Consider the following 21,186-nt stretch of genomic DNA (forward strand, 5'->3'; position numbering starts at 1 on the left):
ATCATAACTGTGTCATTTTAATTATGTTACCTCATCTGTCAGCATGATGCCGGTGAATCACGTTCAGTCTATATGGAGTGCGTGTGCATCATATAAAAAATGTTTGCCAGATTTATGCTGCTAAATGAGGTGGAAACGTGTCATCACAGTCTGTGAAAAAGGTCTATAATGTCCTTACCTTCTCCTTTATTAAATTTGCATGTCAAATCTACTGACTTCAGCAGAATGTTAAAGCATTAGAAGAACAAAACAGGTGTACTGTATCATTTTCCCACAGTATTTAAACTGCTGAGCATGACTTTTATCAGATAAGACAACAATAATAGCCTAATAATAATAATTTTGAGTTTCAATAATGTCTTTTCATCACTGTAAAGTGCATTTCACATGAGTTGAGTCGAGGCGCCAATGCTCCATTCAACGCCCATGTCAAGTGGCGCTTTGCCCTCCACATGACAAGCGTTGCAGTAGCCATCATCGAGAGGCGAATTTACGAGCTTGCCATGCAAGAAAGCAGGAGGTGTGCAAAATAAACACTGAAAATATTTATTTGGAAGAGAAAAAAAAAATGGCAATTGCTTTAATTGCAGAAAGTGAAAAGAGGACTCGTTTATGTTTAGGTCTTAGTGTTTTTGGTGAATGTAATTACTGTAGTTCAATAACTGGGGTCTCTGGATACTCAGAAACGATAAGTTAATAATTTATTAAAATAAATTATGAGATATTAAATATCTCTTCATAAATTTGGACAGTTTTAAAATATTTATTGTAGCTTTGTATTCTCAAAGACATTATTTGTGAGGCAAAAACGTGTGTGAAAAACACTTTGGTGTGAAGTTGGAGCCGAGGTGGTGCTGACGCCAGTGTATTCGGCAGCGCTGACGCGAGGCATGTGAAAGCCCCTCGACATATATAAACATCAGTCACTTTTACACATTAATAGCTCTTCCGCCCTTTTCTCTCCGTGATGAACAAGGTAGACTCACATGCTGATGCTGAAGTAAACGAACAACATGCCCCTCTAATTTACACGGTCTGTACATATTCCAGGTCATTCAGTTTGTTTATGAATGAGAAGTTTCACTAATGCTGCTTCTCACTGTGTAGGCGCTGCTGTGGCCAAGCACGCGATTGACCATAGCTGTAACTAATCAAGCGATCTGCCTCAGTTGGACTGCAAATGCCAAGCACACCATTGGCCGCTGCTGTAATCAATCATGAGGGTGTAAGCACCCTTAACCATTGATGATGGTTGTCTCACAATGCGCAGACGTCAGCAGTGACAAAACGATACAAATTTGTGTATTTGACTCCTATTCCGAGTCCCAATCTACCACGTTTTTATACATGTAATGGAAACCTTGCTAGCAACACAATCAAACCGTTTTATTATACTGAAATATTTTCCAGGACAAATAACTATTTTACAAGGCATTTAGGTAATTTACTGATTTTCCATGACTGTTCCATTACTGGAAAACTGCTTTGCAAAATTCCAGGTTGTCCAGGATGCGTGGGATCGCTGTAAAGTGTTACCGTTAATTGCGATATCTGTATTTAGCTGTAATTGTAATCTCGATTATTTTTAGAGATGCACTGATATGAAAAGGTTTGGCCGATACAGATTTTAAAAATTTATTTTGTGCTACTAAAACACATGTACACTTCTGTTTTTGCAGTTTAAACCTTTTAAGGGTAAGTAATCGCACAAAGCCATATTGGAATTTCAATCTTAATTTAATGGATATCAAACCGATATCTCAGAAGTCAAAGTCTGCTGGTTTCGGGGGCCTGGGTAGCTCAGTGGTAAAAGATGCTGGCTACCACCCCTGGAGTTTGCTAGTTTGCTAGTTCGAATCCCAGGGCATGCTGAGTGACTCCAGCCAGGTCTCCTAAGCAACCAAATTGGCCCAGTTGCTAGGGAGGGTAGAGTCACATGAGGTAACCTCCTCATGGTCGCTATAATGTGGTTCGTTCTCGGTGGGGCGCGTGGCAAGCGCGTGGCGAGCGCGTGGTGAGCGTGAAGCCTCCACAGCGCTATGTCTCCATGGCAATGCGCTCAACAAGCCATGTGATAAGATGCGTGGGTTGACGGTCTCAGATGAAGAGGCAACTGAGATTTGTCCTCCACCACCCGAATTGAGGTGAATCACTATGCGACCATGAGGAAAAAATCCTCTGCTGGTTTCAAGCATTGTGAATGGTTTTACCTCATCATGTATAGGTAAGTGCCGCTTTCACAACTGTCACGTCCATTTAATGTGAGAACGAGAAAGAATAAAAATTAAATATTACATGTTCTTAGGATTGCTAACACTTCTAGATATTGTGGCTATTAATATTTTTGGAGTTTTAACAAAGTGTGTTACTAATCTATTATAAATAAACCATCGCTTTTGGATATTGCCATTTTCATGCTTTTTACCGATATGCTGATGGTTTTAATTTGGTCAAAAATTGGCTGATACATCTGTGCATCCATAATTTTTTAATTTTTTGTGCAGCCCTAAACAGTCCTTTAACTACATCAGATTCATCTACGCAGAAAAGCAGTGTCGAAGCACAACTGACGTAAACCCCCCCCACCATGTTCCTCTGAGAGTATCCTGCAATTTTACGTTTCAAGCACAGAATTCCGTAGTGTACCTTTCAAAAATGGAGAGAGAGACAGAAGAGGGTCATGCCAGAGTTGGAATGACATGAGGGAGTGTCTAAATTCATGTCTAATTTCTGGCATAATTTATTTAGCTAGAGCTTGGCAGAACTCATTAAAAATGACCAGCGCACTAATTCCACATCAAAGCGCGAGAGAACAGGAGAAAGAGAGAAGGCATACTTTTAGTGTGCTCTGAAAATCTGGCAGTAGTTAACAAGGGCTAGCTGGCAACCTGCTAACAAAGTTTCTCTGATGGTTGTTTATCTGAAGGTGACAGGTTGCGTTTAGCTTAGCAAGTTCTGTCTGAATGTGCTTATCTTTCTCCGCTGCACATCTGTCTGCTCGTATATATTCTAAACATTGCTCTGTCACTCGCCAAACTTCTGCTGACTGTTTGCCTTCATCTCTTTCCGCTGCAATTATCTCTCGCTCTTTCTGTGTTTGTTAGATAACTGACAAACATCATTCGTCAAATCACTTTTATTAATATCTCACTCCCTCTCACAATCATTTACACCTTTTGATTTTTTTAGAAAATTATTCCTAGTCTCATGCATAAAGTCCGGTCTACTTAATGGTTTATTCTGGCAAAAACAAACCACTTAAAAAGTAACGACTTAGTTAAATAGAAACAGCAGTAAATAATGTTATATATATGATAATGACTCTACGAACATAAATGACACACAATCATACCTCTAATGTGAATTTTGTTTATTAAAAGAAAAGAGCATGTTGCTAACAAATTGCTAGATGGGTCAATGACATCATGCTACATTTTTGGTCTGGATCCATTAAGTTATGCACAAAATATTTTAAAAATCTAATTTGCACAAAACAATGACTTTAATACACCTGGACTATGATGAAACTAAAAATGTCAAAGTGGTGTAACCGTCCGAGACATTAATACAAAATAAAAAAAAATAAAAATGTATCATTAAAAGCTGAATTTTTTTTTTTTTTTTTTTTGGCATTAGTAGTTTAGGATAATTTATTATTATTATTATTATTATTATTTCTTTAAAAAATAAGTGGTGAAAAATGTCTTTAAATAATATATTATTAATATTTGAAAAACTTTTGTCCACCAAATAAAGTCAGGTGGTTTTGAGAGGACCCCTTTAGATCCTTGTGACAATGTGTGGTTATAAAAAATAAATAAATAAAATAAAAGAATTATGAAAAGGTACATTTTGTGCAGTTCAAATGGAGTAACCCTATTAAAACTTGATATTTGTGACAAAAAAAAAAATCCATGATATTTGTACATAAATAAATAAATAAAAAGTTTTACCTTGAAAAACATGTCTGAAAAACTTTTGCAAATTAATGATTGTGTTCACTCTTGTGAATTCAAGGTGTAAGGAAAGTATTTTAAAGAGCACCTATTATGGTTTTTAAACGTGCCTAATTTAGTTTTAAAGGTCTTGTACGAAATAGATTTACATGCATCCAAGGTCATAAAACACTTTAATTTGCTCATAATTTAAATTGCAGCATTACCTTTTTTTCCCAGTGTCAAAAACGACTCGTTCAATGATCCGTTCTAAAGGATTCATTCTAAACTCCTCCTCTGATTGGTCAGATGTCCCAGTCTGTTGTGATTGGTCTACTGCTTAGTGTAGTGTTTGAGGGCAGGTCAAAGCTGTTCGCGAGCAGCCAATGAAGACCAGAGGCGGGTTTTTTGTTACCAAATTACGTAGGTTAGTGCAGGAAGTAAGTCTGGAAGTTTGGGAGTCAATAACTCCATTTGTCGTGCACTTTGCAGACTTTTTTACATTCACAAACAGCTATATAACACACTACATGAAAGGTAATATTTGAAAAAGCATAATAGGTGCTCTTTAATACGTTTTTCTTTATGGTTTCACCACTTGACATTTTTCAAGTCATTAAATCGCTTTTTTCTTTGTAGAAAATTGAATAAATGTTTTTCACAAACGTATGAAAGCAACATGGACACGAAGATGACACGTACAAAAGATTTCTCATTTTTATCACCTTGGACAACCTTATTTGTCAAAGACCCAGATAAGGACTACAAAGGTTGTTTGTTTCGTTAGGCACATATACTGACATGCTTGTGGTAGTTGTAGTCCTTATTTAGCAGCATGTTAGCAACATGCGTTTTTCAGAAACACAGCGGCTTAAAAATTCACATTTGAGATATGAACCCATGGCTCGAAAATGCTAATTGCCTTCTGGGTTTCTGGACTACCACCTGATCAGCTCGGTTGTTGTTATCATTTGTCTGAAGGTATGTACCTTCTCTTTGAGTTGGTTGATCTGTGACAGCAGGTTCTCGTTCTCTTTCTCTCTCTCGCTCTTCTCCTTCCCCAGCGTGTCTTTCTCTGCGCTCAGATCAAGAACTTTCTGTTCGTAATCCGCCTCCATCTTCTTCAGTTCCACCTGCAGCTCGTGACGAGCCATCAACTCAGAGTCCAACTATAACAAACACACACATCAGAACAGTCTTTCCATCGTTAGAATGCTTATATCTATATATCTGCATGCAAAAGTACGAGAAACAGTATGCAATATACAACAGCAAACATTTCAAACAGCATTATTGACTCGTGACCTCATTGCATTACGTTTAATTCAGCGAGTGGCGTCAAGTTATCTCAGAAACAAATAGGAATAATGTTTTGTCAACCACTTTTTTGTCACTTGTCAGACTAATCAAATAATGAGTCAAAAGGTGACATAAAGCATACTGCAGATAGTAAAGATAGAAATATTTTGTTTATATTTTTCATGTCACCAAACAGACGCATCATGCATTCAAACTTTAAAGAAATGGTCAGTGTTCACATGTTGACCGTCACGTTTATGGATGTGGTTTGTTGCCTTGTCAGAACAAGCAATTTGAAGGACAAACACAAGAACAAATGTGAGGCGAAATTGAGTCTCAGTGGATTTTTAGTATTCAGCTCACAAACTTCCACAAAATCGGTCCTTCCCTCACACACACACACACACGGATGTTGACAATTTTCGGTGACATTGACGACGGGTGTTTGCAAGCTAGACATGTAATTATGTGACAGCAGCGGAAATGGAGGGGTCACACACACGCACACTTTCTACATCTGTTAGTAATAAGAGTCACCCGTTGACGACACTGCTATTACTTTGAATTAGAAAGTGAGGAACGGAGAAAGACAGAGACAGAAAGCAATTGTTTGACAAGACCTTGATAGGACACACACACTTATAAATGCATAAGGCATTTCAGTGCTCACTTCATTTAAAGCTCTGACAGAGAAAATGCATCACACACACCCAAGTGCAAACCTCACAAAAACCTCACAAAAAGGTCACATTTCACCCCAAAACTATAATCGAAGAAAATAGAAATTGACATTCTATTCATTATTTCCATAATATTTTCAATAAAGCACCCCACTGTTCTCGTTACTACACTTAACATGTAATATATATTTAAAAAAAGTAGGGATATTGATTAATCGAGTACTCGTTCTGCAACAGCTAGTCAACTATTTAAAACACTACTCGAATATCGCTAATTGACCTTCCATTGTACATTTGACTGAATTACACTGTACGCTGAATCTCAGATCAAATAACCAGCTGCTTCTTGATATAACCCGGTCACGTTTAAAGTGCAAATGGGATCGGGCGTTCTCTGTTGCTGCCCCGAGACTATGGAGTGGGTTACCATTGTCCATTAGATCATCTACCTCTTTCAATATGTTTGAAACTAGTCTAAAGACGCACTTGTTTTCTGTAGCTTTTGCTCAATTATAATAGAAATATGTACTGAACAGAACAAATTGTGTTTTACTGTGTGTTTTATGTTTATGGAGTCTATTGAATAACCTTATTCTTTTAACTGTACAGCACTTTGGCATACTCTGTAGATTTTCAAGTGCTTTATAAATAAATATGATTTGATTTGATAAATCTCTCACCAAACCTCGCAGTTAGAGTCCTTGTGGGAGCACTGTGAATATTTAAAAATTTAACGTACGCATCATCCTTGTTATTTTTAACTTGCATTTTAATTTACGAGTAATCGATTATTCGTTTTTTTTTTGTGGATTAAAGCAAGAGTTTTCAAACTGGAGTCCTGGGACCCTCAGGGGGCCGCAAAGGAATCTGCAGAAAATTTTAAAATAATAATAATAATAATAATAAATAAATATGTGTAAACATAAAAGTTTGACATTTCAGAATTCGACATTATTACTGTTTCATTCTGCTTTCTAAAGACCAGTTGGAAATCATGATTAATTATGATTATTTTATTCTATTGACAGCCCAAGTTTTTAATTTTAAAAAATTAAAAAAAATTTAAGACCATATTTTTAGTAAAGGTGCTTTAGAATAATATTTATAGTGAAACTGCTCTACAAATACATTTCAATGTAATTGACTGAAAAAATTACAGTGGGAAAAAAAATATATATTTGGGGGGTGTTTTTTTATTTTTAATAAAAACAATATTTTTTATATTTTTTTGGAACGGCGGTCCCTCGCAAGGGGATCATCATATTTGGGGGTCCTAAGCATCGAAAAGTTTGAAAACCCCCTAAACCCCTAGAGTACTCGACTACAAAATTACCTGAGTATACCCATCCTTAATTCATAGTATTATTCTCAATGGGAACTTAATGAGAGCCACAATTTTGAATAATGTTTATCAATTAACAATTGTTATCTGCTGTATTATCCACAGATTTTTTTGCATTGTGACATTATGACAATTAAGCACATTTTCCCACCAAATTCTATTAAAATCATGGTAAAGTACTGCTTATAAGTGGCGGGCCGTGCATTTAAAGTCTAGGCCTTCAGTGTGATTCATGCCATTAAGAAAACACAGTTTCACAATGAATAAGACACCCTATGCTTTTGGGCATCATACATTATGTTGCAGCTAACTAGTAATACCAATTTACATTTTAAAAACACATCCACGCACGAAAGCCAGAACTTGAAACAACACTTAATGCTCAAGCAAGCCTAATTTTAACTGCAGCATGACTGTTCTGTGAAATGAAAGTCAAAAATCATAATTTGTCATATGAATCTACCAAGGAGGTCTATAATACCTGGAAAAATCTATCTAATAATATTTGCGATTTAAATGCTGCTTGCAATAAATTTCGTTTCATCAGGGTACACGGTTATGCTGCGTTCCATTCAAGTTGGATGTGGGATATTCCTACTTGATATCTCCGACCATAAATGCATTCCATTCCCCGATATTCCGAACTGCAACGCTCCCGTTCGCTTAGCATGGGTTTGACTCTCATTAGAGATGTCTCCTAGCAACCCAACTGATAAACAATGCCGCAGCGCTTGCATTTGTGCTTCAGGTGTACGATTATCAAAAGAGATTATAATGTTTTATACACCTGTTTCTGCAGGCGTCTGTTTAACAAGCTTTAATATCATGTAATGTGGAAACGAACTCATTTATCGATATTACTTAATAAAGTGAATGTTATCACTTACTTTGTATATCTCCCTGAGTGTGGACATGTTTGTGTGACATCATGCCCCTGCATCTCGGTGAAATCGGAGATGAGAATTTCTGCACGAGCCTACAAGTTGTAATTCAGACTTCAAGATGCATTCCACTGCACTTTTCCTAGTAGGAAGTTGGAAAATCTGACTGTCCGAGTTGAATGGAACGCAGCACTACTTTTCAAAACTTGATCCGACACTGAATTCTCAAGCAGACTAATTTACACTTAGAAAACTCCTGATGTTGCTATAACAATGCAAAAAGCACTTACCTATTTACTTGAAGTGAAAATCAGTTCTCATTTCCTGTTTAATTAATCAATCACATGGTCATGCAGAACATCTTGTGTTTTTAAATCCATAAGGATCTCTTTCTCAACGGCGATAGCAGCAGTGATGACAGCCGACTCGTCAGCAAGATCTCGCGCTCTTCGCTTTTTAAATTACATCACTTAAAGTGTAATTGCATCACTCAAGGCCAGCTAGAAGGCCTCGACCGGGACATATCCTAAAGACCACACCCACCAAGAACAAATAAATCAATCTGATTGGCTGATGAACAATCTGATGACAATCTGACTTTAGTTGCTCATTCATTTGCACTGTTGAGGGATTCTGCAGGAATTCTGAAGGCCTGATGGGGTGGAGCTCAGACTCAAGAGTTGCGCTGCATGTGATTTGTGAAACAGTTGTCACACTTCGCTTGTAAGCATCAAGGAATAAATTCTGACTGGATAAACTTTTAATTTTTCTCTATTTGTTTGTAGATTAATTAAGAGCGATTAAAAATACATAGGCAAAAATGTGATTGAGAATGAAAGGATGAAAAATATTTATTTATTTGGCATGTTAGGCCAGCAGAGAAGGCTTTGCTGGCCCTGAGAATTCACCACTGCTGCTTATAATGCTGATTTCAAGTAAAACGTCTATATTACAGTATTGGGTATTTAGGGGAAATTTTGCTTAATTGTCATAAAATCTTAATAGTACTAAGAAAAAGTCTTTTAATCGTATTCCTTATGTTTTCTCTGATTTTGGGATGAAATATGACCTGTATGTGTTTCTGTGAGACACACACAGCAGTATAATTGTAGTGTGTGTTCGGAGGAAGCTGTCGGGAAGAGGCAGAACATTTCCTTTCTGCTCATCTCACCTCCATATTATACATCTGTCAGCTGACAGCCACCAGAGAGACAGCAGGGGGTGTATGAGAGCAGCAAGTGTGTGTTTGTGTGAGAGAGTATGTTTGTATGTTTTAAAATTCAGTGTTTTTCTGCATAGACAGATTTTTTATTCTGTGTATCAGTCAGCCAGACTCAATCATGTATACATTTGTGATATCTCGTGTGTGTTTTTACCTTCTTTTCCAGCTCTATGGCCTTGGCTTCACTGGTTTCCACTTTGGTCTTATTAACCATGTTATCTAGAGAGAGAGAGAGAGAGAGCGAGAGAGCGAGAGAGAGCGAGAGAGCGAGAGAGAGAGAGAGAGAGAGACAGTGAATGAATAGATGGGTTTGAGAAGTGTGTGTGTGTGTATCGAGTGCCCTTCACTATGATGACTCTTTTTGCCTCCTGTGATTCGTGCTCTGATTACTGAGTGATCTAATTAAAATCTCCTGCTCACCCCATCCTGTCCAAAACTCACGCTAAAATAAGAAACCCAATACCTCAAAATCATCTTTGAAATCACCACACAAAAGGCAGATGAATGAGTGCACATTTAAACATCTCAAACTCTTTTCCTTCTCTTCTCAATCTCTAAAGTTCTTCTCATCTCTTTGTGAACTCTGAATCATTAATAAGGCTCAAATAATCTGCCTTTTACAAACAGTAAAAGCCGGAGGAAAGGGAACAATGCTTAGATTAACCAATGAGGAGCCACCGGCACACAGCGAGAGGGTCACAATGAGGTGAGCAGCCAATGGGAGCATTTTTTTGATGCAAAATGAGTTCTGGTTAATCAAGTTTTTGTTTAGCAACTTAGAGGGACTTCAGAAGGATGGAAGGAAATCCATAAGGAAGTTCAGAAGTTCAGAGGGAAGCACAGAAGTTAGTAGAGAAGTATGGATGGACCAGCAAACTTATGGATGGAAGTTTGAAAGGAAATTCAGAAGTACAGAGTGAAGTATGCAAGGAAGTGTCAAAGGAAGTCTGAAAGGTAACTCAGAGGGGGAAGGACAGAAGTATGCAAGGAAGTGTCTAAGGAAGTTAAAAATTTTAAATTGAAGGGAAGGGTGGAAGTATGCAAGGAAGGTTCTAAGGAAGTTTATAAAGTAAAACCGAAGGGAAAGATGGAAGTATGAAAGGAAGTGTCTTATGAAGTACGGAATTATGCAAGTATGCAAGTAAGTGTCAAAGGAAGTTTAAGAAGAAATTTGAAGGGAAGGATGGACGTATGTATGGAAGTGTCTTAGGAAGTTTAAGAGGAAATTGAAGTATGCAAGAAAGTTCAAAAGATATTTCAGAAGACAGGACGGAAGAGAGAAATGAAGTATGGAAGGAAGTTCAGAAGTCAGGAAGTGTCTAAAGTTAAAAATTGATATTCAAAGGGAATGATGGAAGTATACAAGAAAGAGTCTAAGGAAGTTTGAAAGAAAATTCGAAAGAAAGGATGGAAGTATGCAAGAAAGTGTCTGAGGAAGTTTAAGAGGAAATTTAAATGGAAGGATAGAAGTATACAAGGAAGTGTCTAAGGAAGTTTAAGAGGAAATGTGAAGGGAAGGATGGAAGTATACAAGGAAGTGTCTAAGGAAGTTTAAGAGGAAATCTGAAGGGAAGGATGGAAGTATGTATGGAAGTAAGAGGAAATTCGAAGGGAAGGATTATAGTATGCAAGGAGGCGTCTAAGGAAGTTTAAGAGGAAATCTGAAGGGAAGGATGGAAGTATACAAGGAAGTGTCTAAGGAAGTTTAAGAGGAAATCTGAAGGGAAGGATGGAAGTATGCAAGGAAGTAAGAGGAAATTCGAAGGGAAGGATTATAGTATGCAAGGAGGCGTCTAAGGAAGTTTAAGAGGAAATCTGAAGGGAAGGATGGAAGTATACAAGGAAGTGTCTAAGGAAGTTTAAGAGGAAATCTGAATGGAAGGATGGAAGTATACAAGGAAGTGTCTAAGGAAGTTTAAGAGGAAATCTGAAGGGAAGGATGGAAGTATACAAGGAAGTGTCTAAGGAAGTTTAAGAGGAAATTCAAAGAGAAGGATGGAAGTATGTATGGAAGTGTCTTAGGAAGTTTAAGAGGAAATCTGAAGGGAAGGATGGAAGTATACAAGGAATTAAGAGGAAATTCGAAGGGAAGGATTATAGTATGCAAGGAGGCGTCTAAGGAAGTTTAAGAGGAAATCTGAAGGGAAGGATGGAAGTATACAAGGAAGTGTCTAAGGAAGTTTAAGAGGAAATCTGAAGGGAAGGATGGAAGTATGTATGGAAGTAAGAGGAAATTCTAAGGGAAGGATTATAGTATGCAAGGAGGCGTCTAAGGAAGTTTAAGAGGAAATCTGAAGGGAAGGATGGAAGTATACAAGGAAGTGTCTAAGGAAGTTTAAGAGGAAATCTGAAGGGAAGGATGGAAGTATGCAAGGAAGTAAGAGGAAATTCGAAGGGAAGGATTATAGTATGCAAGGAGGCGTCTAAGGAAGTTTAAGAGGAAATCTGAAGGGAAGGATGGAAGTATACAAGGAAGTGTCTAAGGAAGTTTAAGAGGAAATCTGAATGGAAGGATGGAAGTATACAAGGAAGTGTCTAAGGAAGTTTAAGAGGAAATCTGAAGGGAAGGATGGAAGTATACAAGGAAGTGTCTAAGGAAGTTTAAGAGGAAATTCAAAGAGAAGGATGGAAGTATGTATGGAAGTGTCTTAGGAAGTTTAAGAGGAAATCTGAAGGGAAGGATGGAAGTATACAAGGAATTAAGAGGAAATTCGAAGGGAAGGATTATAGTATGCAAGGAGGCGTCTAAGGAAGTTTAAGAGGAAATCTGAAGGGAAGGATGGAAGTATACAAGGAAGTGTCTAAGGAAGTTTAAGAGGAAATCTGAAGGGAAGGATGGAAGTATGCAAGGAAGTAAGAGGAAATTCGAAGGGAAGGATTATAGTATGCAAGGAGGCGTCTAAGGAAGTTTAAGAGGAAATCTGAAGGGAAGGATGGAAGTATACAAGGAAGTGTCTAAGGAAGTTTAAGAGGAAATCTGAATGGAAGGATGGAAGTATACAAGGAAGTGTCTAAGGAAGTTTAAGAGGAAATCTGAAGGGAAGGATGGAAGTATACAAGGAAGTGTCTAAGGAAGTTTAAGAGGAAATTCAAAGAGAAGGATGGAAGTATGTATGGAAGTGTCTTAGGAAGTTTAAGAGGAAATCTGAAGGGAAGGATGGAAGTATACATGGAATTAAGAGGAAATTCGAAGGGAAGGATTATAGTATGCAAGGAGGCGTCTAAGGAAGTTTAAGAGGAAATCTGAAGGGAAGGATGGAAGTATACAAGGAAGTGTCTAAGGAAGTTTAAGAGGAAATCTGAAGGGAAGGATGGAAGTATACAAGGAAGTGTCTAAGGAAGTTTAAGAGGAAATTCAAAGAGAAGGATGGAAGTATGTATGGAAGTGTCTTAGGAAGTTTAAGAGGAAATCTGAAGGGAAGGATGGAAGTATACAAGGAATTAAGAGGAAATTCGAAGGGAAGGATTATAGTATGCAAGGAGGCGTCTAAGGAAGTTTAAGAGGAAATCTGAAGGGAAGGATGGAAGTATACAAGGAAGTGTCTAAGGAAGTTTAAGAGGAAATCTGAAGGGAAGGATGGAAGTATGCAAGGAAGTAAGAGGAAATTCGAAGGGAAGGATGGAAGTATACAAGGAAGTGTCTACTGAAGTTTAAGAGGAAATCTGAAGGGAAGGATGAAAGTATGCAAGGAAGTCTCTAAGGAAGATTAAAAGGAAATTCGAAGTATGTAAAGACGTTCAAAAGATATTTCAGAAGAAGGGATGGAAGAGTGAAAGGAAGTATAGAAGGAAGTTCAGAAGGCAAGAGGGAAGTTATCTCCCTTCCTTTACTCTATCATAGTAAACGGGACACAGACTGAGTGAAACTCAATGAGAAACAGCTGTGAGCATTAATGTTGAGAGGTTAAAGGACATGTTTTAATAATGCATGCAGGGCAAAATCTGTTCTCCTCTCAGCCAGAATAGAACAGCACAAAGTGTTTAAACTTTCTACTGAACAGCTCAAAACACACGCCAACCTCAACACAGCTGGAGAAACTTCAGTTCAAATTTCCTTCAAACATCAATACAGTGACCACACAGCAGTTCTTTCTGAGCCAAACCAGAGCCTGCCTCTCACAGATGCTACATACCAATGCTAAAATTTAGTGCATTTTCAATAAATCATACCAACTACACACTTCCATTCAATCCTAGAGACTGTGTTTCTGCACTGTCTCACAGTTTAGTGGATTATAAAGGAAGATATTTGAGACATTTTGGTGTATCATGTGATTCTCTTATATGGGGCACCTGAATGTTCCCACCCTGTGGCCAAATGTGGTAATACAGTGTCTAGTTTTCAGGAAATGGTTTCTCTTACCAATCAGGTAGTCAACGTCCAGCTGTAGGTTCCTGCATTTGAAGTCGGGGTCACATCCGTTTCTGTGCAGAACTATCTGTGCCGTGCACTCATCTATAAGCTTATAGTACTGAGGCCTGAAAGAGAGAGAGACAAAGACATCAGAGAGTCAAATCTGTAGCAAAGTTGTTTTTGTGGAGAAAGTTCAGAAGGAAGGATGAAAGAACATAAGGAAGAATGGAAGTACAGGGCAAAGGATGGAAGCAAGCTCGGAAGGAGTAATATCTGTTTGAAGTTGTTGCTGAGGAGGTATGAAGTATGTAAGGAATAACAGAAAGAAGTATAAGAGGGATTAAAGGGAATGACGGAAGGATGTTTGGAAGAAGTCATATCTGTATAAATTGCTATGAAGGATGTTTAGATGGAAGGACGGAAGTATGAAAGGAAGTACAGAATGAAGAATGGAAGAACAGAGGAAAAGTTGGAAGGAAGTATGGAAGGAACTATTCTGTATAAAGTTGTTGTTGTTACTGAAGATCAGAAGAAAGCACAGAAAGTAGTATGAAAATACAGAGGGAAGGATGGAAAGACGTTCAGAAGGAGTCATATTTGTATAAATCATTGTGAAGGATGGAAGTATGGAAGAATGCAGAAAAAGAAGGAAGTTCAGAAAGAGCCATTTCTGTAAAAAGTTGTTGTGAATGAAGTTAAAAAGCAATGATGGAAGTAAAGAAGGAAGTGCAGAGGGAAGGATGAAAGAAAGGTTATAAGGAGCCATATTTGTTTCAATCATTTAAGGAAGTTCAGAAGGATGGAAGTAGAGAAGGAAGGAGGAAGTATGAAAGAACAGAAGGAAGTTCGTAAAGAGCCATTTCTGTAAAAAGTCCTTGTTGTGAATGAAGTACAGAAGGAAGTATGGAAGTGCGGAGGGAAGGATGAAAGGAAAGTTATAAGGAGCCATATTTGTTTCAATCATTTAAGGAAGTTTAGAAGGAAGGATGGAAGTAGAGAAGGAAGTAAGAAGGAAGTCTGGAAGAACACAGAAGAATGGAAGGAAGTTTGGAAGGAGCCATTTCAATATAACGTTGTTGTTGTCAGGGAAGTATGAAAGAACAGAAGGAAGTTTGTAAAGAGCCATTTCTGTAAAAAGTCCTTGTTGTGAATGAAGTTCAGAAGGAATGATGGATGTACAGAAGGAAGTGCAGAGGGAAGGAAGGTTATAAGGAGCCATATTTGTTTCAGTCATTTAAGGAAGTTCAGAAGGAAGGATGGAAGTACAGAAGGAAGTGTGGAAGTGCAGAGGGAAGGATGAAAGGAAGGTTTTAAGGAGCCATATTTGTATAAATTACTGAAGGAACAATTAAAATACAGAGGAAAAGGTGACTGAAAGTTTTAAAAGAAGTTCAGAAGTTTGTCGACTGCATTCAGCAAGGAGTCGAGAGAGATATTGAGCTCAGGTTTATCAGAGCTTTGCTGAAGGCCTTTATGAAATTAAATAAAAGATTTTCATTACACTGTTCAGAAAAGGGTCACAGACATCAGCCACCCATGATGACTTCCAGTGACCTTTCAAAATGAGTTTGTGCAAAGACACGATGGCTGTGTTTCAAAAGCAAGTGAGCTGCCTACCTTTTCAGAACTTCTGCGCATCACAGGGGCGTTCAACGAGAATTTTTAGTGAACTGCCCATCTAATCAGTATTGCTGGAGCATTCTGTGTGAATTTCTAGCAAGCTGCCAACCTAGTGAGCGATTCAAACTGCTTATTTGGAAATCACAGACAATTAACAAAAAACTGAATCATGATGCGCCGATCTAAAGAGCATTTTTGGGGCATCACAGGAATGTTCAACGTGAATTTGAAGTGAGCAGCTAATCTATCAATACAGAATTTTTAAACATGCCTATAATGGCTAAAAATGCTGTCTACAGTAGGCAGGTGGCTCACTAGATTTTGATAAAAAGACAACATTGTATCTGTGTGAGATGTTGTCTTATGTGAAAGTGAAAGAGCAGAGATTGAAAATAGCAGACACTCGTGTGTATGTGTGTAGGTTCAGACAGTCCATTTGTTAGAAATCTGCCACCTTGACCTGCTGTGAAACGAACTCGATATGTTCTTCATTTTCCACCAAGCTGTTTCTCTTTCTTTTATTTGCCCTATTTTCCCCTCGCCCACACCTCTCTCTCGCTCTATCTCCTCAATTCTTCCGTGGAGCGAGAGAGACCCCTAGTGTCCGTTTTAAACCCACAACAGAGGCTTTAGGTGGAATCAGAATAATCCTAATTAATTCTCGCTTGTCAGTGATTAAGTAAGTGAAACTAGAGTTTGTTTGTGGGCAGAGGAGCCGCTCAGGGATTTGAGTGGCGGTTATATTTGGAGGATAATTATACAGAGGCGCTGTCGTTTTCCAGTGTGTGTCAGCACTTTCATTGCCGAGGAGAAACTCACATGAAACTATTTTGCTGATTTCAGCACAGAACTCTGACAAAACACTCTACGTGATGCTAATACCATGTGCTCTTTTTTCATTCACTAACATTTCAAATCAGAATATATATATTTTTCAGAGAGCAAAAAGTCATGAGGGTGAGTAAATGATGACGTAATCTTCAATTTTGGGTGCACAATCCCTTTAAAACACCCTGTAATAGTTTTAATTTCATTCTTGACTCATTATTAGATTAGACTGCAAACCAGTAAGACATTTTGTACACAAAATTGGATAACACCAAATAACCATTTTTATGTCCGAGATGATAATAGGATGCTACTCTGAATTAAACATGCAGCATAATGAGTTCATTTGACAACAATATATCAAACTACTGTTTGAAACATTTATCATTACATACTGCATATGATTTCACATCCTATTTTTAAATTGCAAGCAGTTATTACATAGTACGCAGTACACTGGAGTTTAATTTTGAACAAAGCCTCACACCCATCCATATACAAAGCCCCGTGGACACAAACCGGCTCTCCAATTTCCTGCCTGTCGGATCACATTAAACACACGGAACGAGCAACAAGTCTGACGTTCTGAAAGTGTTTACAAACACACACACACTCCATCTGCCCATGTCTTTTTCACACTCCCACCAGCTTTTCTCATTTCTACAGTATGTGAATGTGTGTGTGTGTGTGTGTGTGAGAGAGAGAGAGAGAGAGAGAGAGAGAGAGAGAGAGAGAGAGAGAGAGAGAGAGAGAGGGAGAGGCTCTTTTAAGAGAGAATAAGAGTGTGTGGGGGAGATTTTAAATGTACAAAAATGAAAGAGAACTGTGTGTGTTCTTTGTGGAAAGGAAGTGGTACAGGACACACACATATACATATATATAGGTAACTGTGTGTGCATGTTACGCTTCAGAGCTCTGAGCACCAGAACCGTCAGGCACAAGAACAGTTTTTTTCCCTCAGGCTATCCATCTCATGAACAGTTAAAATAGCCCCACTGAGCAATAATTATGTGCAATTCACAGTCTTTTTACATTATTCAACATATCCTACCTCTTCTGCCATTACATTTCCCTTGCACTGTATATAACCAATTTTGTATTTGCACTGCGTATATATATATACACTGTCTTGTGTATTCTATATATATATATATATATATACACACACACACACTTTATTTTCTATTCAATTTTTATTTACTTATTTGTTTAATTTAAGTCTTGTTGTTGTATTGTATTGTTGTGTACTGGAAGTTTCCGTCACCAAGACAAATTCCTTGTATGTGTAAGCATACCTGGCAATAAAGCTGCTTCTGATTCTGATGTGAAAGGCTCTCTTTCTGTCAGTTTTAATGTTTCTTTGTGTGTGTGTGTGTGTGTGTCTGGTTATTAAATGAAGCAGGGGTGTCGTACAGTGCCTGGGTTCTTATTAAAAGCTGGTCGCCATCGGCAACCACATCCGCCTCCTGCTAGCCATCAATCAAACACCTCCTTGTCTCTAACCCCATCCATCAATTCAGTTTCCCTCCAAAACTCTGAAACCAACATATAATCATTCTACTAAAAGTTTCTCAGTTTCACTCTTCTATCTATCTATCCATCCATCCATCCATCCATGTATATACAGTGGCAAGAAAAAGTATGTGAACCCTTTGGAATTAGCTGGTTTTCTTCATTAATTGGTCATAAAATGTGATCTCATCTTCATCACAAGTCACAAGTATAGACAAACACAATGTGCTTAAGCTAACAACACACAAACAATTATAATCTTTCATGTCTTTATTGAACATCATCCCATTAAACATTCACAATGCTGTGGAAAAAGTATGTGAACCCTTGGATTAATAACTGGACGATCCTCCTTGAGCAGCGATAATCTCAACCAAGCATTTCCGGTAGAAGCAGATATTGGATTAGAGCTGCACAATGTTCAGAAGTAATTTTGGACCATTCTTCCTCCAGAACTGCTTCAGCTCAGTCATATTCTTAGGATGTCTGGTGTGAACGGCTCAGTATCTCTATTGGGTTAAGGTCTGGGCTCTGATTGGGACACTCCAAAAGGTGGATTTCCTTTTTTTTAAGCCATTCTGTAGTGGATTTCCTTCAATGTTTAGGGTTATTTTCCTGCTGCATCTTCCAAATTCTACTGAGCTTCAGCTGGCACACTGCCACCCTGATATTATCCTGTAGGATATCTTGATAAACTTGGGAATTAATTTTTCCCTCGAGATGGCAAGCGGTCCAGGCCCCAAAGCAGCCCCAAATCATGATACTCCCTCCACTGTACTTCACCGTTGGGATTATGTTTTCATGTTGGTACGCGGTGCCCTTTTAATGCCATACATAGTGCTGTGTTTTCTTCCCAAAAAATTCAACCCTGGTTTCATCAGTCCACAAAACCTTTTCACAGTACTGTTGTGGGGTGTCAAGCTGGTCTTTGGCAAACTTCAGGCACGCAGCAATGTTTTTGTTGGAAAGCAGCGGTTTCATTTGTGATGTCCTTCCATGGACACATGCCTGTTTAATGTTTTCCGTATAGTAGAGTCATGAACAGAGACGTTAACCAGATCCAATGATTCCTTCAAGTCTTTATCTGTCACTGTAAGGTTATTTTTTTTACCTCATTGGGCATTCTGCGGTGTATCCTTTGAGTCATCTTGGCTGGACGGCCACTTCTAGGGAGAGTAGCCATAGTACTAAATCATCTCCATTTATAGACAGTTTGTCTAACTGTGGACAGATGAATATCTTGCTCTTCAAGATGACTGTGCATCTTGAAGAGCAAGATTACTTGATCGTATGTCTTCTGAAATCTCTTTTTCGCGAGGCATGGTCCATATCAGCAGATGCTTCTTGTGAATAGCAAACTCAAAATGTCCGAGTGCTTTTTATAAGTCAAAGTAGCTCTAACCCACACCTCCAATCTAATTTCATCAATTGGATGCCAAGTTTGCCAACTCCTGACTCTAATTAGCTTTTGTTGACATATTTAGCCTATGGGGTTCACATACTTTTTCCAAACTACATTGTAAATGTTTAAATGATGTATTCAGTATGTATAAGAACAAAACAAAACTGTGTGTGTTATTAGTTAAAACAGATTGTGTTTGTTCATTATTGTAACTTAGATGAAGACCAAACTAGATTTTAAGACAAAATTATACATAAATGCATTTTTCAATCTTTCATCATTTTATCTGCCCATCTATCTATCAATCAAAATCTTTCCTGTCCTTTTGTGGTTTTGTTAAAAAAAATGTAATAAGTTTGTACTGGTTACTGTGCTTTATACTACTTACTATTTAAAAAAATAGTATAAAACAACATGCATTTTGCAATGGTAATTGTTACATGACCTCACTATGTCACATGTTTAATTCAGCAAATGGTCCAGAGTTATTATCTCAGAAATAAATCTGGTTGTTTATAATTCCTTGTTTATAAAAGCCAATTTCTACGTTTATAAGTTTATAATAAATGTCTAAACTTTGGCATTCTGATAAAATAATAAATGTACCAGTAATATTAAATAAATTGAGGGTCGGCAGCTCTGCATTGTGGGATAGAGTATTACAGTGAGAAGTTTGGTAGTATGCCATAATGAACACACTTGTGCGCTCTTACATGAATCCATTATTCCACTGGCACAGGCACTGGTCAGGTCAAAGGTAATTGTGAAGGTTAGGGTGAGGTCAAATGTGAAAGAGAAGCGTTCATACCGGGCCATGTAGTCATTTCTCACGAGTAGCAGGTGCTGGAGCAACGAGAGGAAGAGAGGCTCGGCTTTGGAGTCCTTCACCGTATTCAACAGAATCTGAAAGACTTCAGTCACATCAGTGATCAAACACGGTTAAAGAACAACAACAAGTACACTCATGAAACAGTCATTACACTTTATTAATGTCTTGTTTCATTAACAGATTTTTCAAGCCTCTAAACTGTCATCTGTTTATCTCTTGGGAGGCATTGTGACTAAATACAGACTACTGTATACACAGCCAGGAAGTTCTGACGCCACCTGGTGGAAACAAATCCAACAATGAGATTTTAAAAACTATTAAGAGGTGCCAGATTCTACATTGCTGTATCAATAATAAATACTTGTGCCATCAGTCTAGGTTTTTTACACCAATGCCAGACACAATTTAGTTTTTCATGACTGTAATCCAAAATCTCTCTCCGACTATTACATTTAAACACACTGCTTATGATTCTACACCTTTAAGATTTCGATATAAATGTCCTCTGTTACGATTGGCTAACCACTTCAGACATGAAATGACTAAAACAAAGGCCCTTCTTTTAAAATAGCACATAAAATCTTGTTTTCCATGATAAAAACCCTTAAAAGTGTAAAAATGGCAACAGTACACAAAAGAACTGCTCTAGACTTCAAAATGTTTCTGCACCTTTGTGACACCTGCTGGTTGATTTGAGAACTGCATTCAGAAAATGCATACCAGAGGCATTCAGTCCACAACTACATAGTGTTTGTGCTCTTAAGATAATAAAGGATATTCCATCTCAATACGGACGTCTTCCAGTCGTGAGCGAAGATCTTCGGAGTCATCATCAGCCTGCTCTTGAAAGACCTGAAACTGAACTTTCAGCTCCTCGTTTTCTATCAACTTCACCTCCTATAGGTATAGAGAGAGATAATAAAAAAATGTAACGTGTGTGAGAGTAACTTTAAAATTAGATTGTGATGCTACTATCTTGATCGTAAAACTTGTAAACATGTAACATGTAGCTTTAATTAGCTTTAGTGTCGGTATAGTGCAGCAAAAACGACATTGTTGTTTTTCTGTCACATCGTATCGTGCACGAGTTGAGTAATAATCAAAACACACTCTCCTAGAAGTAGTTTAGAGAAGTCCGATACATTACGCAAACTGATCAGTGAAATAATGATTCAGAGAACCACAGATTCATTTGAGTCATCAGTCTTGAATGAATCCCAAAAGTCTCTTCTCTTTAGATATTAAATCAATATTAAAGTGAAATATTGCTGTTTATCACTAT

General features: G+C 37.8%; 1 protein-coding gene across 1 annotated transcript in view; it reads right to left on the reverse strand.

Annotated features, from left to right (window-relative positions):
- Positions 1–21,186, reverse strand: part of LOC127412662 (protein diaphanous homolog 1-like) — a 161,337-nt gene that overhangs the window by 103,109 nt on the left and 37,042 nt on the right. The window contains exons 11-15 of the mRNA XM_051649208.1: positions 20,683–20,801; positions 19,884–20,000; positions 13,723–13,838; positions 9,514–9,578; positions 4,925–5,104 (exon numbers count right to left, since the gene is read on the reverse strand). Coding sequence (XP_051505168.1) covers positions 4,925–5,104; positions 9,514–9,578; positions 13,723–13,838; positions 19,884–20,000; positions 20,683–20,801 — 597 coding nt within the window. The remainder of the gene's footprint in view (positions 1–4,924; positions 5,105–9,513; positions 9,579–13,722; positions 13,839–19,883; positions 20,001–20,682; positions 20,802–21,186) is intronic.

This window comes from Myxocyprinus asiaticus, chromosome 22 (genome assembly GCF_019703515.2).
Source record: "Myxocyprinus asiaticus isolate MX2 ecotype Aquarium Trade chromosome 22, UBuf_Myxa_2, whole genome shotgun sequence".
Taxonomy (NCBI): Eukaryota; Metazoa; Chordata; class Actinopteri; order Cypriniformes; family Catostomidae; genus Myxocyprinus; species Myxocyprinus asiaticus.